The sequence below is a fragment of the Symsagittifera roscoffensis genome, chromosome 4 (genome assembly GCF_963678635.1).
Source record: "Symsagittifera roscoffensis chromosome 4, txSymRosc1.1, whole genome shotgun sequence".
In the NCBI taxonomy this organism is placed as follows: domain Eukaryota; kingdom Metazoa; phylum Xenacoelomorpha; order Acoela; family Convolutidae; genus Symsagittifera; species Symsagittifera roscoffensis.
Window position 1 is genome coordinate 75,157,655 of NC_087065.1, and position 26,100 is coordinate 75,183,754.

Here is a 26,100-nt window from a genome sequence, read left to right on the forward strand (position 1 = left end):
AAAGTCTTATGGCGCTATCTCAAATGATGTTTTTGTTAAACAATTCTTTATTTCTAAACTGGTTTGTGTAATGAGCTCGCTTGACCCAATTTATTATACTTATTGTTACAAACCTCGCTATTGGGCTATATAGGGCTGTTATTCAGGCTCGGGGAAGTCTGGAAACTTGCCAGTGGCGTCTCTGGTCTCTATGAACCATTCCCGGATGCTCTCCTGCAGAGTTTCCTTCATGTCCGGTCCCTCCACCTCTCGTATCTTCTGCTTCACAGAGATACGCGCATTCTAAAATCAGAAATTGTAATCATTTCAGCTCTAAAAAACAAGAAAAAAGCAATAATTAGCAATGAAGTATACGCAAGTTTGACTATAAGCTGGGATGAGCGTTACATTAAAGTTTTTTTTGCATTATGAGAAAAGGTGTTCTTCTGGTAAATCCTAGAAAGAAGTTTAATCATTTCAGATCCGCAAAACTGTCTTTGACACAGTATCGTCTCAATTGACTAATACTATGAATCAACGATATAAAATTGAAACATCATTTTTTTCGCACGAAAGAGTTGATGGTTGGTGTGTTACAACTAGCCTGGTACTCCTGTTCATTGGTCTCCTGGGTGGTCCTTCTCTTGTCCTCGTTCTTGAGGGAAGCATATTTTGCCGTGTTCTTGTAGGGAGGGGCGGGGGCTGGCACCATGTGAATGAACATCATCTCCTCCTCCCGCTCCTTTCTCACCCGCTTTCTGGCCGCAAACCCCTTCCACACCTAAAGAAAATGCAAGTAAAAGGTAACAAGACTGCTAGTATCAGCGCGATGACCTGAATGTTCCGATTGCCTTTTAAGGTCTATGGAGCAGCAAGAACACGAAAAATTTCAATGTAATAAAACAAAATTTAAATTATAAACAAGACTGCTCGTATCAGGGCGAAGCCCTGAAAGTTCCGACTGCCTTTTAAGGTTTATCGAGCAGTAGTAACAAAAAAAAATTAAATGTAATGAAATAAAATGAAAAAAAATTTCTAAAATTTGAATTTTTTTTTATGAAATCATCCACACGCCTTATAAGATTAAAAGAAAATATTTCGCTCATTGTAACAAATCAATTATGGCATATAAGCTTCTTTGAACCAATTTGGAACGATTTCAAGACGGATTAAACCTCCGCTTACGCGTTAATAGCGCGAAACATATCGAGCGTTAATTGTCCCAAATTGGTCAAAATGGCCAAAATGGCAATATTTAAACCCCCATAACTTTACAAAAAATGATCACAGGTGAAATATCTTTTCAAATTTAAACTTAGGACAACAATACCTTTTGAATGACATAAAAAATTTGTGTCAAAAATGGCTAGTTAAAAATACGAAATTTGTCTGAAGAAAAAAAAAACCCACCCCGAGCGCAAATATTCAGTCACTTTCGTATCGAAAGTCGGAACAAAAAGAGATTTTTTTTTGTAAAAACATCCCCCCACACGCTATATTAAGTACAAAGTGATAGATTTTGCTCCTATTAACAAGTCAGTTATGACACATAAGCTTCCTTGAATCAATTTCGAACGATTGCATTATGGAAAAAAAAACTTAGGCAGTCTTTGACTATATGACATTCATAGTAAAATTGGCCGATTTAAAAACATTTTTTTTTCTAGAAAATTTGTTAAAAAAACGATAGAAAAATGATATTTTTTTCGAGTTCTTGAAGTTTTTGATTCACAAAATCGAACAAAAAAAAACTCCAAAAACTAAGTTTACTCTTCGAGTAAACTAAGTTTCATGGCTTAAATTAAGGATATTTAGGCTACTTTGAGCATGCACGCTTACCTCATTAGCTCGAAATTAGACCTAGCCAGTTTTTCTCGACACTGAAAATTCTTTCAAAAATTTTACTGTAATTTGAATCTCAACTGAAAGGGCTTTAATATGGTATATCAATCAACTATTCCGATGATTATGTGTGGTACCTGTTTTTGCGAGGAAAACAAAAAGAAAAAAAACGAGAAAAACAAACAAAAAATTAACTAAAAACACACACGAATACAAACTTCATCCCCATTTTCAATGGTCGGCACTCATCAGTATAAATGAATTTTATGCAGCAATGACTAGTGTATTTGATTATCAAAGACAACACCGCGATGAAAAAACAAACGCAGACTAGTGTATTTGATGATCAAAGACAACACCGCGATGAAAAAACAAACGCAGGGTGTTCCCAACAAAAATTAGAAGCAGTCTTCTGGGTTACCGGCACAATAAAAAAAGGCACAAAAAAAATTTATAAAGAAATTAAAACAATCAGTTTTCAAATAAGGTTAGCACTAATATTGGAACTAAAACTATTTGGTGGTTTACTAAGAAAAAATGCTATTTAAAATTTTTCTTTTTGTATTTATCTGTGTATGTACCCCTGTATGTATCTATGTGTATATAAAGTATATCTGAACATCTTCAAACCTACCTACATCTATGAAGAGTCTATTGAAGCAACGAAGAACTTTACAAAGTAAATTATGAAAAATAAATCAATTTACAATAACCTAAAGTAGTCAACATGCCAGTTTTGATAGCAATCAGATTTTACCTGCAAACTTATCAATAATAATACCAGGTTGGTGAAAGTAGGCCGGGGAAAACAAAAATAAGTTGGGAAAAGAAAAAAAAAACGAAAATAAGTATATTGGAGTGGAAAAAAATGGAGTCCGAAACGTATGCATAGCTAGAAAAATTGAAGCAAGGAGCACCAAAAAAGGATAAAAGTCTAAGTGATCGCACCTTTTCCATCCACAAATTTCTCAGTCAGAAATACTTTTCGATCACAAGTCCAATAGTCCAATATTTAAAAAAAGTACTAATCAGTCGATATTCAAATTAAAACTATAGGCACTCAGCGTAGTGGTAAGGCGTTCACTTCTGAAGCGTCAGATTGTGTAACCGATCCTCAGCCATGTCAATTATAGTGTCCGAGTACAAGCCCTCACGTCATCTCCAGCTTCTTGTCTACCACAAGCTGACAGATTTGCGCTGCGTTAGTGTATCACGGGAAAGTTCTAGACGCTAAGAAACGCGACGCTGAGTCGCAAAAACGACATAGATCCTGTGCGAATTGCAGAAACTTCAACTAGAAAAAATTTAAATTTAAAAAAATAAACGTTGCTTAGATACAGTTTTATTAAGTATCATTTTGAACTTGACTTCAGCATTTACAATGCGCAAACCCAAGTTGTCAATCAAGAATCATAAAATTGCAAACAAAAGTTTAACGGGTGCCGTTTCCCACTTTTTCTACCCATTTTTTTGCTTATTCCTCCTTTCTTCATTAAATTTCCCAAAAATATTGGCCTTTTTTATTATGTAAACCAATGTTATTTTTTCATTTTTATCAGCTCGTTTATGTTCGATAGAAATAATATTTTGGATGCAAATATTCTATAAGTCATAGATGGAAAAACAGTATCAATATTGATTCTGCTATATGTCGAAAAAAAATCACCTGGTCTTCCTTCATTTTTAACAGCCAAACTTAATAGTATTTGTTGAAAAAGTCATCTCTTTTAGCTGAATTTTGCCTAAAATTATTATTCTAACTTTCATTGACAAAAACTTCATTGGAAAACAACCATTGTTTTCATTGTTTTCAGTAAAATTTGTCTTGGTTATATTTTTTTCTTCTTGTTGTCATATGAGAAGCCGAATTTCTTAAAAACGGCTACATTTCAAGACGATACCGAGCATTTTGATAGTGTTTAGTTTGATTTCCATGCTTTGTAAAACGAAACGAAAAAACTGTCATCGGAAGATGATATTGACTTTTGTCCACGTAATTCGGTGAATGAAAATAGTCGTGTTATGTTGAATGAAAATAACTTAAAAACTATCTCAAGAATCAGGCTAAGAACTTAGGTTGAGTTATGTTGCCAGGACACAGTATGCAAAACATTTAATAGACAACCGTCGAAACGACACACGTAAAATTATCCCAAAAAAGAAGTGGAACTATTGCAATGTCAATTTCTGGGATCGTTGGATTGTCAAACGCATAATCGTCAGGCATCACTTTAGTTTACAAGCAGTTTTGTAGATGATTTCACAAACGCAGTTGACATACAAAGCCTCAATTGTTATAATTACTGGAATGATCTAACTCGAGGTTGCCATAGGCAAATTTTAGAAATCAGTAGCGGATTCAGGGGGGCGGGGTGCGGACGCACCTCTTCCCTCAGGAATTTGACCCCCTGCCGAACCAAAGGATTACCATTTGTACTATTTTGAGATATCCAATTTTGGTGACGGACCCTAAAATTTTTCTAAAGGTGCCTTTGGCGCCAATATTTACTAATTTGGAAGGGGAGCGCACGCCGAAAAAATGCAATTTTTTGGTCGAAAGTTTCCAAAAAGTGCATAAAAACGCCTTTTGTTGGCCTGTTTTTTTAAAAATTTGCCTGCGGCGCAAAAATTTGGTCAAACTAGGGTCTTTATAGTCATTTAAGAGAGCTGAGAAAATCAATTTGGTCGACCTTAAAAAAAAGTCGAGAAAAGTTTCAAAACTTTTTTGAAACCCCCCCCCCCCGAGAGAAATTCCTAGACCCGCGCCTGTTAGAAATGGTAGAAAAACTAAGCATTTCAAAGATTTAAGTTTAAAAACCAAACAGAACAAATAAACTTATCATGTAATTTTTTTTTTCAAGTCGAGCATGAGCGGATCTAAGACTTTCTCGAGGGGCTGATTTTTAAAATTATTCAAAATTTTATCGACCATTTTTATAAAGGTCGACCAAAATGCTTTTCCAAATCCCCCCCTAAATCCGCTGGTGAAATAGAGTGCTACTGGCCAGCCGCAATGGTTGAACCTTTACCAGAAAGTCATAACGACCTAACTATAGGGGAGATAGAGACTCTCCGACTTTCTCTGGTTGCAAAGGATCGAAGGAATAGTAAAGGCAAGAAACGCGTCAAAAATGCGCCACCGGATAAATATGTTAACAAAAAAAAGTAAAAATTAAACAAGACTGCTCGTATCAGGGCGAAGCCCTGAATGTTCCGACTGCCTTTTAAGGTCTATGGAGCAGAAATAGCATGAAAAAACTAAATGTAATAAAAATTAAATGATAAATATACACGCCATATAAAGTACAAAGTGAAAAATTTTGCTCTTAGTAACAAGCCAATTATGGCAAATCATCTTTCTTCAACCAATTTTAACAATTTCCTTAGTCGGAATAAATCTCCGCGAAATACAAAAATGATCACAGGTGAAATATCTTTTCAAATTTAAGCTCAAGTTATCATTACTATTTGAATGATGACAAAAATTCCGTCAAAAATGGCTAGTTAAAAAGTCGAAATCTGTCTGACGAAAAAAACCCACCCGAGCACAAGTATTCCGTTATTTTCGTTAGAAAGTCGGAAGAAAAAAAACTTTCACAAGGAAAGAATAGTAGCCTATAAATGAAATAAAAGGAAACTCTAAAAAACTTAAGTCTCAATCAATGTATAAATCATTAATATTTGGATCAGTGTTGAATGATATCAAATCTACAAAAAATAACAGTGTTTTGATTTACTGGGTTGACAAAAAAAATTTGTAGAACTTGTCTGGGTTAACTAGGTTTTTAAACTTTTATGAAAAAAGACTAATTAAATGGTGTACAGTAGCGTGCCGAGGGGGGTTGAGAAGGGGAGGGGAGGGGAGATTTACTGGGGTCGCAACTTTCCCCTATCCTCTCAATTCTGGATGCCAAGTGTTTTCAAAATGACTAATTTTGAGGAACACGCGCTGAAAAAAGCGCATTTTTTTTGGTCAAATTTTTCCAAAAAAGCCTAAAAACGCTTTTTTGAATTGTTTTTTGAAAAATTTGCCTGCGGCGGGGAAAGCTAGCAAAAAAAGGGTCAAACTAAAAAAATATCGGTAAAATTTTCGAAAAACCGCTTGCCCCCCCCCCCCCCCCCAAACCCCATCCACATAGAAAAATTAATTGCGCACGCCACTTCAGGTGTAGATTGATCTGGATCTGGTGTAAAATGATCAAAGAATAAGCTTGACAGAAAGATGCTACATAACAAAGCACTGCCATTCAAAATAATCACACTAAAAAACACTATCTTCTAGAATATAGTTTTGATTATTATTTAAAAAATGGTTTTTTGATTTTAGAAGTGTGAAACTAATGTGAATTTTTGTCACTTTCTTTGATACCAAGCTATGCAGATAAAAAAACATTTTATATCATCTGCAAAGCGAAAAAATATAAAGTCATCGATAACAAATTGGTATCAAGGATAACCGGTTACTCTGCAAGTGGCACAGAATAGTCTTAGAAAATGCAACAGTTTTTTCAAAATGTTCTCGTTTTTTTTCGGCGTGGTGTGATGAAATAAGCTGATTAAAAACATGGAATTAGGTATATTCGACAGTCATATTAGAATAAGCTAATTGAAAAACAATTTTTGTGGAAAAGTTACTTGTAAAATGAAAAAATTTTCCAAATTTTTTTTTCGAGTTTTGCAATTTTTCAAGTTTTGCGGTTTTTACGTTTTAAATTAAGCTATTGTAAGCTTTCAAGCGGTCAACACTGCCGGCTCGTTTTATTCGCTCGAAATAAGACAAAAAACCAAAAAACTGAAACCAGTTTTTCTCGAAACACACCCGAATACAAAGTTCCTCCCCATTTTCAATGGTCGGATCAGAAAGAAATACACTGCCCTGGAGAACACAGGAAGTCACGGGTTAAACGAAATACAGGAAAAAATTTCAATTTTTGCGATTTAAAGAGTAAAAAAACGAACAATCAAAACTATGTTTAAATATCAAACCAGTCTTAGAGGTTTACGAAATTATTTTTTCAAATTAGTGTCGTTTTTTTGGCGTGGTGTGATAAAGGAATCTGAGCGAAAAAGTAGAGCTAATACGCTCTTGCGAGTCATAGTAAAATTGCAAATTAGAAAACAATTTTTGAGGAAAAATAACAAGAAAAACAAAAAAAGCAAAAAGAAAATATTTTTTTTAAATAAATTTTCCAAATTTTTTCGCAAATTTTTGAAACTTTTGATTCCTAAGATGAGGTTATAAACTCCAAAAACTAACTTCAGTTTAGTAAAATTTAATTTTCAAGGCTTAAATTAAGCATAATTAAGCTAATGTAAGCCTGCTCACTCGCCCGAAAAGACACCAAGAAATTAAAAATACCGAACCGGTTTTTCTCAACAGAGGGAAAACTTTTTTTGAAGTTTATTAATGTCGTTCGAAACACGAATGAAAGGGCTTCAATATGATTTTTCACTCAACTCAGTCCAATGATAATTTGCGGTAGCTGATTTTAAGTGGAAAACAAAAAGAAACTAAAACATTATGAGGCCAAACTGTGAATTTTGTGAATTGTGAACAGATTCCACAGCAAGGACGCTTACTTTGTACTTATTTTGTTCTTTGATCCTTCCGACAAAATTTTAACATCTTTAAAGAGTTGCCTCTGGAATCTACGAACAAACAGACACAAAAAAGTGCGCCTATCATGTGCACAGTTTGAACTCGTAATGAATAACCCCGAATACAAAGTTCCTTCCCATTTTTAAAGGGCGGAACAAAAACGAGATGAAAAAAATGAACAAATTGTTTTGATATGACTTTCAATTTTTCATCAAATCATCCTGCCAATGTTTATATGATTAGAGATATGGACTACGAAGAAACAAATTTGTCGAAAAGTTAGAACTGTTTGATGACACTTTTGTAGGGCTTTTTTTCAATGAGTTTTACAGAAATGAGATTTCCAATAGAGTTAACCGCATGTAAGATATTTTATCATTGACAAACGAAGGGTCTTTTTCTAGTTAGTTTAAATATGGTTGCACAGCATCGTTCTCGAATTAGAAGACTTTTGAACTCTATTCGAGAATGATGACTGGGACGGTGTAGTAGTTGATTCAATAGTTGTTCCGACCATTGAAAATGGGGAGGAACTTTGTATTCGGGTGTGTTTAAGTTTTGTTTTCTTGCTGTTTGTTTTTTTCACGCAAAACCAGGTACCACAAATAATGATAGGACTGGGTTGAACATTCAAGCCCTTTCAGTCGTGATTCGAAAAGTAAAAAATTTCAAAAACTTTTTCCCAGTGTTGAGAAAAATCGGTTTGAATTTTTTGATTTTTCGTTTTGTTTCGTGCGGATAAAGCGAGCGAGCAGTCATTTTTTAATTGTTGAAAAGCTTACAATAGCTTATTTCAAAACGTAAATAATTAGTTTTATTTGGGTAGCGTTAAATTGAATTACTATTTTAGCACCTTTTGGAATCAAAGTTTTCAAAAATTCAAAAAAAAGCAAACAACTTCAAAAAACTGCAGTAGGAGTAATTAATTTTCAATTCATTTATTTCCGTTCATTTGTCGAATACACCTAATCCACAGTTTTCGTTCAGTTGCTTTGATCACACATGCCGGAAAAAAATCAATACTTTGAAAAAACGTTATTTTTTCTTTAAGACTAAGGTAGGAACATACTGTGCTACTTGCTCAGTAACTGGCTATCCTTGTTTCATTTTTTGATTCGAGTTAAGTATCTTTTTAAAGTTTATGAAAAACATCAGATATTAAAGAAAAAACAGTAGATTTAACTGAATCAATTAGAGAAAAAAGTTTCGTTTTGGTTCCAGTCGCATTAAAAACAGCAACATCAGATCCTCCTCCTCTGCTCACACCCACTGGCCTATTAATTGTTGTCCAAGCCAATTTACAACCTCAGGAGTAACATCCCTCACAGATTCCTCGATGCCAGGGAGAACAGGAATGAAAACATTTAATTGCACTGCTTTCATTTCCTTAACCTTTGGAAGTTGACGTTGCCGCTTTGTTGTTGAGGTTTTGTTGTCACATCCTACGTTTTAAATAAAACTACTTAAAGAGTTTGTCACAAGAATTAAGCTTACAGATAACATTAAGTGGCCACCATATGCAGCAAATTTAATAAGGAACCCTCAATTTTATACACGTAAAAAATACTCGGTAACAAAAAGAAAAAATGCTTGGCAAGTTTTTTCATTGCCGATTCAAGGGATGACTGTAAGACAATCCTAAACGTTAGAAATCACTTTTAATATTTTTAATCAGTTCTAGATTGCAGATGATTTCTTAAGTCCAGGTGACATAGAAAGCCTCAGAGTTTTGAAATATTACAAGACTTCAACTTGGGGGCTACTAAATGGTCATTTTTGAAGGCTGGAAAAACTAGGAAAACAAAAAACCAATATTGAAAAACAAAGAATAACAAACGGAAACCTCTAATGAATTTTTTTTTCCTGTGCAAATACTGATAGATGAATTATCACCTGAAAGTCAAGAAACCTGTCTTCAGGGGATATGGGGTCTCTTCTACCTTTTGTGGGTGCGATGGTTCAAAATAACAGTAGTAGAAACAAAAACCAATTCAAAAACGTGGCACCGGAGAAAGTTGTTTTCATAAAAGATTTTTGGTTAACGTTTTTTAAAATAGTTTTACAAAGACAGAATAGTAGATCAAACCAAAATTCTTCGACAGGGACAGAATAGAAGCTCAAAAAGATCAAACACTCATCGTTTAAACGATAATTTTTTGATTGTTGAAACACCCATCGTTAACCCATCGTTAAGACACCAGACAAATAAAGAACACTATTTAAGATCATTTATCCACGAGGGATAGGACCAACATACGAGCTGTACAGCTCATCACGGCGAACCGCTGTTGTGCCCCTGCTTAAGAACTACATGCAATTTTTTTGGTTATTTTTCTGGGCTGGGTAATCACCCTCAAGCAACGAGCACGCATCATGGTGGGCCTCGAACATCCGACCTTTCGATTGAGAGGCGGAGACGTTAACCACTTCACCACTGCTCCCCTTGGATCTTGGATCTAAAGGATCTAAGTAATGTACCTAAAAAAGAACAAAAATTGACCAATTAGTAGGAGAAACCAATTAAACGCCTGAGGAACTGCAGCAATAAAAAAAAGATCAAACACTCAACTTCAAATATCTCCAGACAAACAAAAAAATAAGGCTCTAAAGTAATACAGAAAAATGGTCAAAATGGATCCAAAAAAACGTCAACGCATACGAATCTTCAGCTTAACTGTCCAATTGCTGACGAAAAAAAGAAAAATATGCTTATCGTTAAAACACTCATCATTACCACACTATTTCAAGACAGACAAAAGGCGATATCTCTAGACAAACAAAACATCCTGAAAACAAAGGAGAAAAATGATCAAAAACGGACACGAAAAAAAATGTCTTCGCATACCAAACTTCAGCTTAACTGCCCGATAGTTCATGAAACAGTAGTATATTTTGTCCTGAACTAACAAGTTTCATCCCTTACTTCTGTCCACTTAGTAGAAGAACCCAATTAGACGCCCAGGGAATAGGAATGACAAAGAAAAATTACAGATTCATCGTTAAAGCATTCACCATTAGCACACTATCTCTAGACAAACAAAAATGCGCGTTTTTCTGAGTGCAAAAATGGATGGTTGAACTATCACCTTAAAGTCAGAAAAACTATATCTAAAGCATGTGCAGTCTCTCCTACCTTCTCTATGTGCGAAGATTCAAAAAAAAAGTAGTAGTAGTAAAGAAAAATATAATTTGAAATGTGGCCGCCCTCGGATAAAGATGTTATCAAAAAAAAAACTCAAACGAAAGCAACTCCGTAATTCTCAGATCCAAAACTGATTTTTAAAATATTATCTCAGACAAACAAAAAATTGATGCACCAAAAGAAAAAAAAGTGCTCAGAACACCTCTACGAATACAAATTCTTAGTATTTCATATAAAAGCAACCACAAAACTCGAAACAATTGAAAAATCTGTAATAGAATCAGCACTATGACTACACAGAAAGAACTACTCAGTTTTGATACTTGCCGCACACTTACAAGTCGTGGTGACCGAGTCGGCACCGCCGAAGTAAAATTTTTACTATTTCTAAAGAGCATGTTGATCCTACAGAGTTGCATGTCTTAACGTTTAAAGCTTTCTGAAAAATTTTACTGAAACAATTTTTTTTGCTATCTTCAGTTTTCAATTGCTTCGTTGAATGGCGAAAACAATTTCATTAACCTGAGTAAAACACTTTAGTGAGGTTAACCAGACCAGACCACTTTTTTCGTTTGTTTCAGGCCCTCGATCTTTTGTTTGTCTGATTATAGGGTCTCCACTTTTTGTCAGAAGTAACAACTAACCCAAAATTAACAAGTTTTTCAACCCCCTACCCTAGCCCACTTGGTAGAAAAAGCCAATTGGACGCCTAGGGAACTGCAATAAAAAAAGCAATCATCTTCAACTAAAACAAGTCAAAAACTAATACGAAAAAAAGCTGTATATACAAATTTTTAGTTTAATTGAGGCAAAATCAACAACAAAACTCAAAACATTTTGGAAGAATCTTTGGAAAAACAATTGGAAATGTCAAAAACTCATCGTTGAAAAGCTCATTCCTAAAAAAAACCCATCGTAACGAAATTAGTGGTCCTAAAACAAAGGAGAAAAAAGGTGAAAACGGATGCAAAAAAAAACGTCTCAGCATACTAATCGTCAGCTTAAACCAAATCAAATTGACCACAAAACTCGAAACAATTGGAAAATCTCGGACAGAAACAGAGCAACGACTGCACAAAGTCACGTTTCGAAGCTAGGAGCTTACTTGCGATTGGCAGACGAATCTCATTTGTGAACTTCACTGAGAAAAATTGTGATAAGATCCAGTTGCCTCCAAACGCTCAAAGAGCAATATGGTCAATTTATTTATTAATGAATTTTTTAAAAAAAAAATCAAACAAAACAAAAGAATGAATAGCGCACATTCAAGAACAAGTCACTCTGCTCAATTTTTGTTTTTTGTTGTTTCCGTGGTTCTTGCGTTTTTTGTTGGTTTATGCTGATTACCTAACGTTGTTTTTGCTACACGGTGCGTGTAACAAGTCGGCAGCGCAAAATATAAATTTTTGAATTTTTCTGAGGAGCCTGTTGATCCGGTAGAGATGCTTGTCTAAGCAATTAACACTTTCTCAAACTTTTTTGAGGCGATTTTTTTGATATTTGCTATCCTCTCATTCTTGTTGGTTCTTGAAATGCCACAAGCAAACTGATTAAATTTAAAACTACCTGTTTTTGGGGAAAACAGATCTCACTAAAAAACAAAAGAGAGAATTGCAGCAAAAAAACGAAAATCAAGAAAACGTTCGAATATGAAAAATTAACTAAATAAAAAGTTTCATGTGACATATTCATATTAGTTATTTTAATTGACCAGTTGCCTCAATTTTCCGAACAATTCACTGGAGCAATATGATCGACAAAGAGTTTTGCTAATTTTCACCAGCAACTCAGGGCTGTCGTTGAATCGTCCTTCGAAGTTCTCTGTGAATATAGTGCAGAACTTCTTGAAGACACTGCCTCAAAGTCTCGTCATCAGGCGCGACACAATCTAGAACGTTTTGACGAATTAAAGTAGTAAATACTATCCTAAAACTAACAAAATTCACCCCCTTACCATTGCCCATTTAGCCATTTAGTATAAAAAGCAAATTAGACGACTAGGAAACTGCAACCACCAAAAAAAGATCAAGCAATTATCGTAAAAATGACTAGCGAACACGGAGTAGCGACTAACGGCTTGTTTTTTTTACAGAAAAACTTAACAATTATATATAAGAAAAATATCCTTCCAGGCAAACAAAAAATCGAGACTCTAAAAGAAACGATATTGATGATCAAAAATGGGACGACAAAAACCTGTGCGCATACGAGGGTTCAGCTTAGCTCAAACGAGAGTCACCAAGAAAGTCAAAACAATAAGAAAAACCCCGACACTACCAGAAAAACAACAGCACAGAAAAAACTCCCTAACATTTGCAGCTTCAAGGTTAATGACCTAGGTAATATTGGGAAACTATTTTCTTTTGTAAACGCAAGACTAAAATGCAAGTTCACGACATGATCTTCTTAACTTAAACTTGGCTCACATATGCGGTACACAACGACACTTTTTTGCGGAAGAGACGATATACGTCGGCCCCTTTTTTCGAAGAAAGAAAACGATTCAAAGACGATACACGTGTATCGTGTATCGTCGTAAACAAAGAAGATACATAATACACAGAGACGATACACAGATACAAATCTTAGCGGCGTATTTATTTAGGGCTTAATACGTAACAAAAAAAATTGAACAGCAGATTGGAATCTACTGCCATCAAAACTATAACTAGCTGCACGAAATTTTGTGTCTGTTGTATCTATAACTCCTTGAACAAAAAGCTTATAGGTAAATACCCAAAAAAATCCAAGAAGGCATACAACCATTATGAGTTGGGATGGATCGCTAACTCATAGAGTAATTTCAGATAAGGTACACCGTCTGCTCGTCACGCTATCTTATTTTCGGCCGGATAAATTCGTGCAACTTCTTAGTCTAATACCGATCTTAATCTTACTCTTATATCTCTGAGTCTCAATAGATCTAGAGTATACTGGTTTTGTTAAGATTCGGTTTCTTGGAAAAGTCAACTAAATTGTAAGTTAAATTCAATATGCTCTGGTGCTGAAATTACAAGTAATTTCAGCACTTACAAATAAGTGGGTAGTTAGTTAGATGGAGTGTGATTGGTTAGTCTTTAATATTTTATAGGGATAAAATATCTAATTTATAACCAATAAAAATATATAGTTTGGATCAGGTTCCACCCATACGGGGCTTACAGAGTTTTTGTTCTTTCGACTTCTTTCTGTAGTGGAGGATGGATGATGATCGTTTGTATTTTGCGAGCATCATCTCTATTCCGTCCTTGGAGGTATGAACTCCAGGAAGCTGGAATAATCGAGGCTGTTTTGTCATTCAACGATGACTGAGACCGTCAACAAAATCAATCTGATTTCCAAATGGTTTGTTATGATCATCTGTTCTTGATCGGTGTGGAGAACTGTGTTTCGATCTGGATTGGGAATGGCGTGAAGCTCGAGTTTGGAGGGAATGATCTGTAACTCGGATCTGTATTTATACTTGAATATCGAGGTGAACATTGGTCTGTTTCAATGAAGTCCTTTGCTTCGGAGTCAAGTCGTACTTCAAATTCTTTGAGTTGTTGAGTTGTGGTTGTGAGCGGCATATCAGTTGTGTTCAGCCATTCTGTGGGTTATGTGTGATGAGGTCGTCTTAGCTGCTTGATGCTTCTTAGTCTTCTTGATTGTGTATGATCTATATTACTGCAATATATAATTTACATAAATAAATGTTTAGTTAGTTCTTCTTTTTAGTTATGATTTTTTATTAGTTTTTATTGCAAAAGCTTTTATTTTTAGTTCAGTTATTTTAAAAGAGTTACTCACACTTGCGTACCTCTTATGAAAAATAAGGAGTGTGTCACAAAGCGTGTGTTCTAGCACGGTGGGTTAGGCCGGCTATTAAGCATGCTCAGGACGTCGTCCTCTTCTGGTGGTTTAGGCCAGGAGTTAGGGTATGATTGCATGCTGGTTTTTTATGGGGTCCTGTTTCGTGTTAACTTTTTATGTCGTGTTTGTTACTGGTTTTTTCCTTTTGTTGTTTTGGTTGTGTCCTTTTCTCAAAAATCAATTTGTTTGGTTTGGGTTTGTCTTTCGACTTTTTGGTGTTTTATGCCTTCTTTTTCAGACTTATCAATAGTCTTCAAAAGAATAATTTATCGGTTCTTTAAGCTGGTTTAATCCGGTTTCGGTACCGTGGGTTTTCTTTTCTTAGTCATGCTGTTAGTTTGTGGTTTATGGTGTATAGTAGCTGCGTTGGTTAGTTGGGATTATTATATGATTCCTTTCTAACCGGGTTGAAAGAAAGTTTGAAACTTGTTATTACTAGTTTGAGTTGTTATTAGTGAAAGTTAAAACTTGAAATCATTATTTTAAGCATTCGTCGTGGGCGAGCTGTGCGAGTGTGGATAGAATTTGTGTGCGAGTGAATTGATTAAAAAGTTAGTACTGTTGGCATTTGTATACATTTTAAATTTACTGCTTTGTGGGGATTGATATTATTAAATAATTTTCATTGTATTTAGATTTACTACATTGGAGAAAAGAATTTATACATTGAATTAATACTGTGGAGAAGAAATTTTAATGCATCATTTATTGCGGTTTGTTAATAAGAGTTTATAATTTTGAAGAGTTTGCAATTTTTTTTTCTGTTTGTAGATGATGGTGATCTAAAGACTAAAGGAAAAACATTTAATAAGAAATGGTTAAGTTTGTTTTGAACTTATTAGTGCTAAATTATTTAATTCATACTTACTTAGTCATCGGGGAAGAAGCCACGATGGAAAATACCGTGTTTTGAACCTGATGTGGTTAGTAATTTTGCTAATATGCGAATGATATTTTCAGATTCGAGCAGTGGCCAAGGCAATTCAAGTGCTTTGATGGTGTTTAGTTCTGCAGTGCCAATGGAAAACTCGTAATTGGTGTGTTGGATGAAGTAAAAAAGTTTGTGGTTATATCTAGTATTGTGAATGAATTCTAATATTAGGATTTCTACAGGTTGAATATATTCATGCCGGACAATGAGGGGTCGGGATTCTTCTACAATAAAGGTCTTGGTGAGTGGACAAAATATATACATTTATTTTATTGGGTCGTAATTTCTGAGGATGCCTTGGAAGTTACAATTTTTAATGCAGTAGGTGAATTTTAGAAAAAATGGTGATGTGTACTTAGAATTAATGAATTGAAATCGATGGTGGGGTTGTCGTGATGGTGTGTGTAAATGAAAGTGATTTTCCATGAGTGTATAGTAAGTGTAAGTATGCGTTTGTTTAGTTCTCAACAGATGTCGTGCGAACAGTGGAGATTGCGTTCTTTTGGAGTGGGGAAGTGGAAGGTTAGTGAAAAAGCTTATCGGAAAATGATTCATAAGCTTGGATGTCGATTAGTGCTTCGGAAATGATGTGATTGTGCTTTTTATCCATTCAGCTTAGTAAAAAGATGTAGGGTGTTTGGGTGGGTTAGTTAGTGGAATACAAAGTGGGTTTGAGAAATAATAAAATGATGTCCAGTGGAATGTGGGGATTAGTACATGCTCATCGACATAGTGGGGTTGTTCAGTGTGAGGGTTGGAGTGACTAATAGTATATTGGGGAAAGAGGGGCAAGAAAATTTGGAGAAACTCGGGAGTATTAGTATGATCAGGGTGATTTACATAATCGCGGGCTGTTCCGGGTTTGGAGGGGAACGGGTGATTAGGGAATTTTCTTTTGAATGTTCTATATGCACGGTTGGTAGTGGATGATGATTGGATTGATATTGAGGATCGGGCTAAAGAAGGGGTATAATCTGAAGAGGGTGTAGGAGTAGGTGCGTTTTGATGTTATGGTTGACGATAATTGGTGAATGGTTAGGGTGTGAGGGTGTTGTATTCGTTGTTGTAGTGTTATTAGGTTATTTAGTTCAGATGAGGTTTGCGTGGTTTCTGGGGAATAGTTGTTGGATCGCTCATTGGTAAAGGGGGAGTATGTCGGGGTTACTTGGGAAATACGAGAGATGGTAGAGGGTGAATCAATTTGGGATTGGGAGTGATTGGGTCGAAAGGGGGTTTGAGAAAATGTCTGAATTATTAAATTGGGAAATTGTATTAAAAACTAAGATATCTGAGTTAGCGTCAGAATCCATATCGGATGATGTGTTAATATGGGGTGATTCAGTTGGCGGGAAAGCAAAAAGTGTGATGATGGGAATTGGGTTCTGGAGATTGGCTGGATGGGAAATTGAACGGTAGAGGGATCCAATTTGTCGGCTCATCGTGGGCTAAAACAAATATTGTTTTGAGATTGAAATGTTGTTGTATGTGGTTGTTCGATTATTTGTTCATATGTATCGTCATTTTGAGATTGTTGTGTTACAATGTGGTGAATTGGGCTTTGTATATGATTTGGTCTTGCATTTGCAATATTTACTAGTGCTAAATTTCTGAAATTTCGTGGTACTAGTGATAATGGATGATTTCTATTTAGACTTGGTAGTTGTGGTGCTGTGGGTAATGTGTTTGTGTTGTGTTGTGATTTGTCATATGTGTGTGGTGTAGTTGATAATTTTGTATTGTATTCTTTTATTTGTGCATCTAAAAGTACTTTTTTTATAGATAGGGAAAGTATTCCAAAAATCCTGCAAAAAGTATTCGTGCTACGCTTGCTTGTCTATTGACTTGTGTGTGGATTGCGCATGTGTTATAAATGCCGTTTAATAGAGAAAAAATAAATCCAATAAAGTTAAACATTGCGTATAATATAGTCAATCTTTCTAAGATGTAATAGGGCCATCCTAGAAAGGATAAAAGTTTTTGAAATTTACAAAAGTAAAAATATTGATTGGTAATATATCTTGTGGTCAATATTTTTGCCATTTAGATAAAAATAATCTTTAAATTTTTAAAATATCCGCTGTAATCTTGTGTGTAAAAATCTGAAAATCCTGCTGTTTCTGCAAGTTTACGTAAATTTTGATCTATTGATTGTCGTTGTATAGTGTCCATTTTCGAAAGTAGTTGATGAAATTGTTGTGTACGAATTTGGTGTTGTATGTCTGATTTCGAATAGATGGCAATCGATTGTAAATCGATATTTGGATTTCGGGCAATAGCTTTAATAATTTCAGGTGAAAACTTTTTTAGTGGTGGCATTAGTGTTGGATATGGTGTGAGTAGATAGTATTTATCTTCGTCGGGATTTAATTGTAAAAAGATTTGGCTATTTTTTGATCTCAAAAATAAGTTCTTCTTGAAAGTGTATCAACAAAATATACTTTATTTTTGTAGAATATTGGGATTCTTTTATAACATCGTTTATCTACAAAAACGTATAAAGGTGATACTTTTTTGATACAAGTGAAATACCATAAAATGTTTCCTTCATAATCAATGAAATTTGATCTATTTCCGGCTACCAAATATCCTGCATATGGTATTTTTAGAACTGCTAGTGCTAGTGACTGTAGAATTTGTGTTCTTTCAAGTTCACATAGTTGATGTACTGTTTCTAGTTCTGATAATGACATTTCTTAAAAAATTCTGCTTATTGTGTAGTAAAAATGTAAAAGATAATTAAGTTCTTGATTGTCCCAATCATAGGGACAAGATTTGTATCTTGAGAAGATTAAAGAAAATAAAAGATACATCAGGTCTTGTGAAATCACTTAAGTCAGAGACAGACGAAGGACTTTCGAGCTGTTCGAGTTTCCCGGAAAGACCCAAACTAGAGGAAATAAAAATGAATAAACCGGTTTCACCATAAATAGAGCACTTGAGGGGCAAGTTAACGGACGAACAGCTCGAAGCCATCAAGGACGTACTAGAGAGGATTGAGGACGTTTTTTCGAAACATAGGCAGACATTGGATGTTGTAATTTTGTTGAACATGAAATAGAGCCTGAAGAGTCGGCGGCACCGCACAGGGAGGGGGCGAGGCGTATGACCCCACACAATTCAGATGCATGTAGAAAATATATAGAGACCTTATTAGAGTATGATATGATAGAACCATCAAAGTCGTCGTGGGCGTGTGGAGTTGTGATGGCTAAGAACAAAGGCGACCAATTGAGGTTTTGTCTCGACTTTCGGTATCTGAACTCCGTCACGGTGAAGGATGCCTATCCCATACCTAGGATTGATGAGAGCCTCTCGAAGTTAGGGGTTGCAAAATTTTTTACGACTCATGATTTAGGATCAGCTTTTTGGAAGGTTCCATTGAGGAAGCAAGACAGGGATAAAACAGGGTTTGCCTGCGAGCTGGAGCTGTTTCAATGGAATAGGATGCCCTTTGGTCTTAGCAATGCCACCGCTACCTTTCAACGATTGATGTTACACGCACTGTTAGGTGTAACGAAGAAAAACGGCAACCTGGTAATGTGCTACGTGGACGACGTGGTAATAGCGACACCAACGCTAGAAGACCACATCGAGCGACTAGACGAGGTGTTCGCCTGCATGAAGACATCGGGACTAAAGTGCAAACCATCAAAGTGCTAAATACTAAAGGACTCGATCAAATAACTGGGGAGAATGGTGGATAGACATGGCATCAGACCAGACTCAGATGCAGTAGAAGCGGTTCTAACCTGGAAATCGTCAAAAACGGATCATCAACTGATGAGCTTCTTCGGTTTTGCGAACCATTACAGGGAGTTCCATAAGGGCTATGCGGACAAAGTGTAGCCGATGCAACAACTGATGAGGCACAAAGGCAAGAAAATCACGTGGAACAATGCAGCAGAGAGGTCATCCAGAGAATAAAGAAGGAGTTGTGTGAACTGCCTCAAAGTCTCGTCATCAGGCGCGACACAATCTAGAACGTTTTGACGAATTAAAGTAGTAAATACTATCCTAAAACTAACAAAATTCACCCCCTTACCATTGCCCATTTAGCCATTTAGTATAAAAAGCAAATTAGACGACTAGGAAACTGCAACCACCAAAAAAAGATCAAGCAATTATCGTAAAAATGACTAGCGAACACGGAGTAGCGACTAACGGCTTGTTTTTTTTACAGAAAAACTTAACAATTATATATAAGAAAAATATCCTTCCAGGCAAACAAAAAATCGAGACTCTAAAAGAAACGATATTGATGATCAAAAATGGGACGACAAAAACCTGTGCGCATACGAGGGTTCAGCTTAGCTCAAACGAGAGTCACCAAGAAAGTCAAAACAATAAGAAAAACCCCGACACTACCAGAAAAACAACAGCACAGAAAAAACTCCCTAACATTTGCAGCTTCAAGGTTAATGACCTAGGTAATATTGGGAAACTATTTTCTTTTGTAAACGCAAGACTAAAATGCAAGTTCACGACATGATCTTCTTAACTTAAACTTGGCTCACATATGCGGTACACAACGACACTTTTTTGCGGAAGAGACGATATACGTCGGCCCCTTTTTTCGAAGAAAGAAAACGATTCAAAGACGATACACGTGTATCGTGTATCGTCGTAAACAAAGAAGATACATAATACACAGAGACGATACACAGATACAAATCTTAGCGGCGTATTTATTTAGGGCTTAATACGTAACAAAAAAAATTGAACAGCAGATTGGAATCTACTGCCATCAAAACTATAACTAGCTGCACGAAATTTTGTGTCTGTTGTATCTATAACTCCTTGAACAAAAAGCTTATAGGGAAATACCCAAAAAAATCCAAGAAGGCATACAACCATTATGAGTTGGGATGGATCTCTAACTCATAGAGTAATTTCAGATAAGGTACACCGTCTGCTCGTCACGCTATCTTATTTTCGGCCGGATAAATTCGTGCAACTTCTTAGTCTAATACCGATCTTAATCTTACTCTTATATCTCTGAGTCTCAATAGATCTAGAGTATACTGGTTTTGTTAAGATTCGGTTTCTTGGAAAAGTCAACTAAATTGTAAGTTAAATTCAATATGCTCTGGTGCTGAAATTACAAGTAATTTCAGCACTTACAAATAAGTGGGTAGTTAGTTAGATGGAGTGTGATTGGTTAGTCTTTAATATTTTATAGGGATAAAATATCTAATTTATAACCAATAAAAATATATAGTTTGGATCAGGTTCCACCCATACGGGGCTTACAGAGTTTTTGTTCTTTCGACTTCTTTCTGTAGTGGAGGATGGATGATGATCGTTTGTATTTTGCGAGCATCATCTCTATTCCGTCCTTGGAGGTATGAACTCCAGGAAGCTGGAATAATCGAGGCTGTTTTGTCATTCAACGATGACTGAGACCGTCAACAAAATCAATCTGATTTCCAAATGGTTTGTTATGATCATCTGTTCTTGATCGGTGTGGAGAACTGTGTTTCGATCTGGATTGGGAATGGCGTGAAGCTCGAGTTTGGAGGGAATGATCTGTAACTCGGATCTGTATTTATACTTGAATATCGAGGTGAACATTGGTCTGTTTCAATGAAGTCCTTTGCTTCGGAGTCAAGTCGTACTTCAAATTCTTTGAGTTGTTGAGTTGTGGTTGTGAGCGGCATATCAGTTGTGTTCAGCCATTCTGTGGGTTATGTGTGATGAGGTCGTCTTAGCTGCTTGATGCTTCTTAGTCTTCTTGATTGTGTATGATCTATATTACTGCAATATATAATTTACATAAATAAATGTTTAGTTAGTTCTTCTTTTTAGTTATGATTTTTTATTAGTTTTTATTGCAAAAGCTTTTATTTTTAGTTCAGTTATTTTAAAAGAGTTACTCACACTTGCGTACCTCTTATGAAAAATAAGGAGTGTGTCACAAAGCGTGTGTTCTAGCACGGTGGTTTAGGCCGGCTATTAAGCATGCTCAGGACGTCGTCCTCTTCTGGTGGTTTAGGCCAGGAGTTAGGGTATGATTGCATGCTGGTTTTTTTATGGGGTCCTGTTTCGTGTTAACTTTTTATGTCGTGTTTGTTACTGGTTTTTTCCTTTTGTTTTTTTGGTTGTGTCCTTTTCTCAAAAATCAATTTGTTTGGTTTGGGTTTGTCTTTCGACTTTTTGGTGTTTTATGCCTTCTTTTTCAGACTTATCAATAGTCTTCAAAAGAATAATTTATCGGTTCTTTAAGCTGGTTTAATCCGGTTTCGGTACCGTGGGTTTTCTTTTCTTAGTCATGCTGTTAGTTTGTGGTTTATGGTGTATAGTAGCTGCGTTGGTTAGTTGGGATTATTATATGATTCCTTTCTAACCGGGTTGAAAGAAAGTTTGAAACTTGTTATTACTAGTTTGAGTTGTTATTAGTGAAAGTTAAAACTTGAAATCATTATTTTAAGCATTCGTCGTGGGCGAGCTGTGCGAGTGTGGATAGAATTTGTGTGCGAGTGAATTGATTAAAAAGTTAGTACTGTTGGCATTTGTATACATTTTAAATTTACTGCTTTGTGGGGATTGATATTATTAAATAATTTTCATTGTATTTAGATTTACTACATTGGAGAAAAGAATTTATACATTGAATTACTACTGTGGAGAAGAAATTTTAATGCATCATTTATTGCGGTTTGTTAATAAGAGTTTATAATTTTGAAGAGTTTGCAATTTTTTTTTCTGTTTGTGGATGATGGTGATCTAAAGACTAAAGGAAAAACATTTAATAAGAAATGGTTAAGTTTGTTTTGAACTTATTAGTGCTAAATTATTTAATTCATACTTACTTAGTCATCGGGGAAGAAGTCACGATGGAAAATACCGTGTTTTGAACCTGATGTGGTTAGTAATTTTGCTAATATGCGAATGATATTTTCAGATTCAAGCAGTGGCCAAGGCAATTCAAGTGCTTTGATGGTGTTTAGTTCTGCAGTTGGGTTAGTTAGTGGAATACAAAGTGGGTTTGAGAAATAATAAAATGATGTCCAGTGGAATGTGGGGATTAGTACATGCTCATCGACATAGTGGGGTTGTTCAGTGTGAGGGTTGGAGTGACTAATAGTATATTGGGGAAAGAGGGGCAAGAAAATTTGGAGAAACTCGGGAGTATTAGTATGATCAGGGTGATTTACATAATCGCGGGCTGTTCCGGGTTTGGAGGGGAACGGGTGATTAGGGAATTTTCTTTTGAATGTTCTATATGCACGGTTGGTAGTGGATGATGATTGGATTGATATTGAGGATCGGGCTAAAGAAGGGGTATAATCTGAAGAGGGTGTAGGAGTAGGTGCGTTTTGATGTTATGGTTGACGATAATTGGTGAATGGTTAGGGTGTGAGGGTGTTGTATTCGTTGTTGTAGTGTTATTAGGTTATTTAGTTCAGATGAGGTTTGCGTGGTTTCTGGGGAATAGTTGTTGGATCGCTCATTGGTAAAGGGGGAGTATGTCGGGGTTACTTGGGAAATACGAGAGATGGTAGAGGGTGAATCAATTTGGGATTGGGAGTGATTGGGTCGAAAGGGGGTTTGAGAAAATGTCTGAATTATTAAATTGGGAAATTGTATTAAAAACTAAGATATCTGAGTTAGCGTCAGAATCCATATCGGATGATGTGTTAATATGGGGTGATTCAGTTGGCGGGAAAGCAAAAAGTGTGATGATGGGAATTGGGTTCTGGAGATTGGCTGGATGGGAAATTGAACGGTAGAGGGATCCAATTTGTCGGCTCATCGTGGGCTAAAACAAATATTGTTTTGAGATTGAAATGTTGTTGTATATGGTTGTTCGATTATTTGTTCACATGTATCGTCATTTTGAGGTTGTTGTGTTACAATGTGGTGAATTGGGCTTTGTATATGATTTGGTCTTGCATTTGCAATATTTACTAGTGCTAAATTTCTGAAATTTCGTGGTACTAGTGATAATGGATGATTTCTATTTAGACTTGGTAGTTGTGGTGCTGTGGGTAATGTGTTTGTGTTGTGTTGTGATTCGTCATATGTGTTTGGTGTAGTTGATAATTTTGTATTGTATTCTTTTATTTGTGCGTCTAAAAGTACTTTATTTATAGATGTGGAAAGTATTCCAAAAATCCTGCAAAAAGTATGCGTGCTACGCTTGCTTGTCTATTGACTTGTGTGTGGATTGCGCATGTGTTATAAATGCCGTTTAATAGAGAAAAAATAAATCCAATAAAGTTAAACATTGCGTATAATACAGTCAATCTTTCTAAGATGTAATAGGTCCATCCTAGAAAGGATAAAAGTTTTTGAAATTTACAAAAGTAAAAATATTGATTGGTAATATATCTTATGGTCAATATTTTTTGCCATTTAGATAAAAATAATCTTTAATATTTTTAAAATATCCGCTGTAATCTTGTGTGTAAATATCTGAAAATCCTGCTGTTTCTGCAAGTTTACGTAAATTTTGACCTATTGATTGTCGTTGTATAGTGTCCATTTTTGAAAGTAGTTGATGAAATTGTTGTGTACGAATTTGGTGTTGTATGTCTGATTTCGAATAGATGGCAATCGATTGTAAATCGATATTTGGATTTCGGGCAATAGCTTTAATAATTTCAGGTGAAAACTTTTTTAGTGGTGGCATTAGTGTTGGATATGGTGTGAGTAGATAGTGTTTATCTTCGTCGGGATTTAATTGTAAAAAGATGTGGCTATTTTTTCATCTCAAAAATAAGTTCTTCTTGAAAGTGTATCAACAAAATATACTCTATTTTTGTAGAATATTGGGATTCTTTTATAACATCGTTTATCTACAAAAACGTATAAAGGTGATACTTTTTTGATACAAGTGAAATACCATAAAATGTTTCCTTCATTATCAATGAAATTTGATCTATTTCCGGCTACCAAATATCCTGCATATGGTATTTTTAGAACTGCTAGTGTGTTCTGTAGAATTTGTGTTCTTTCAAGTTCACATAGTTGATGTACTGTTTCTAGTTCTGATAATGACATTTCTTGAAAAATTCTGCTTATTGTGTAGTAAAAATGTAAAAGAGAATTAAGTTCTTGATTGTCCCAATCATAGGGACAAGATTTGTATCTTGAGAAGATTAAAGAAAATAAAAGATACATCAGGTCTTGTGAAATCACTTAAGTCAGAGACAGACGAAGGACTTTCGAGCTGTTCGAGTTTCCCGGAAAGACCCAAACTAGAGGAAATAAAAATGGATAAACCGGTTTTACCATAAATAGAGCACTTGAGGGGCAAGTTAACGGACGAACAGCTCGAAGCCATCAAGGACGTACTAGAGAGGAATGAGGACGTTTTTTCGAAACATAGGCAAACATTGGATGTTGTAATTTTGTTGAACATGAAATAGAGCCTGAAGAGTCGGCGGCACCGCACAGGGAGGGGGCGAGGCGTATGACCCCACACAATTCGGATGCATGTAGAAAATATATAGAGACCTTATTAGAGTATGATATGATAGAACCATCAAAGTCGCCGTGGGCGTGTGGAGTTGTGATGGCTAAGAACAAAGGCGACCAATTGAGGTTTTGTCTCGACTTTCGGTATCTGAACTCCGTCACGGCGAAGGATGCCTATCCCATACCTAGGATTGATGAGAGCCTCTCGAAGTTAGGGGTTGCAAAATTTTTTACGACTCATGATTTAGGATCAGCTTTTTTGAAGGTTCCATTGAGGAAGCAAGACAGGGATAAAACAGGGTTTGCCTGCGAGCTGGAGCTGTTTCAATGGAATAGGATGCCCTTTGGTCTTAGCAATGCCACCGCTACCTTTCAACGATTGATGGCACACGCACTGTTAGGTGTAACGAAGAAAAACGGCAACCTGGTAATGTGCTACGTGGACGACGTGGTAATAGCGACACCAACGCTAGAAGACCACATCGAGCGACTAGACGAGGTGTTCGCCTGCATGAAGACATCGGGACTAAAGTGCAAACCATCAAAGTGCTAAATACTAAAGGACTCGATCAAATAACTGGGGAGAATGGTGGATAGACATGGCATCAGACCAGACCCAGATGCAGTAGAAGCGGTTCTAACCTGGAAATCGTCAAAAACGGATCATCAATTGATGAGCTTCTTCTGTTTTGCGAACCATTACAGGGATTTCCATAAGGGCTATGCGGACAAAGTGTAGCCGATGCAACAACTGATGAGGCACAAAGGCAAAAAAATCACGTGGAACAATGCAGCAGAGAAGTCATCCAGAGAATAAAGAAGGAGCTGTGTGAAGCACCGGTGCTAGGGATGCCAACGGAAAAAGGAATGTACGTGATGGACACGGATGCGTCGGTAGTACCGATTTCTGGCATTCTACATCAAGAGTAGGAATGGAACGGGAAGACATTCTTGAGACCGATAGCATACGGGAGTAAAGTCTTGAGTGATACGCAGATGAAGTACGGGGCGCCTAAAGCAGAAATGTTCGCAATGATCACCTTTGTCGAAAAAGACAGGGCATACCTAGGTAGCGAGCCGTTTAAGTTACGCGTCGACAACAGGGCACTCAGCTGGTTGAAAACGTACTCAATGGATCAGAGGTACATTGGGAGATGGATATTTCGCCTGAATCGATACAACATGATAATTGAGCATAGGACGAGAGACAAACATCAAAATGCCGATAGCTTGAGTAAGAAGACGGAGTTCTACGAGAGACAGGAACAGACGGAGGCAGACAGGCCAGAAATCAAAGATGGCTTCTCCTTCATGGATAAGGAAACGTATGATAGT

At 36.0% G+C, this 26,100-nt stretch overlaps 3 protein-coding genes across 3 annotated transcripts in view; 1 reads left to right on the plus strand and 2 right to left on the minus strand.

Annotated features, from left to right (window-relative positions):
• The window catches only part of LOC134843582 (ankyrin repeat and SOCS box protein 8-like), a 349,755-nt gene extending 340,799 nt beyond the window's left edge, over window positions 1-8,956 (minus strand). Inside the window, exon 1 of the mRNA XM_063859725.1 lies at window positions 8,947-8,956. The gene's annotated coding sequence lies outside the window, so the exon portion shown is untranslated. The remainder of the gene's footprint in view (window positions 1-8,946) is intronic.
• The window catches only part of LOC134843580 (ruvB-like 2), a 269,223-nt gene that overhangs the window by 10,601 nt on the left and 232,522 nt on the right, over window positions 1-26,100 (plus strand). The window lies entirely within an intron of this gene.
• LOC134845018 (uncharacterized) lies at window positions 139-12,534 on the minus strand. The gene is made up of 3 exons (XM_063861849.1): window positions 12,517-12,534; window positions 584-760; window positions 139-282 (listed from the first exon to the last, which is right to left on the minus strand). Exons 1-3 carry the CDS (start codon window positions 12,532-12,534, stop codon window positions 139-141), a joined length of 339 nt encoding a protein of 112 aa, XP_063717919.1.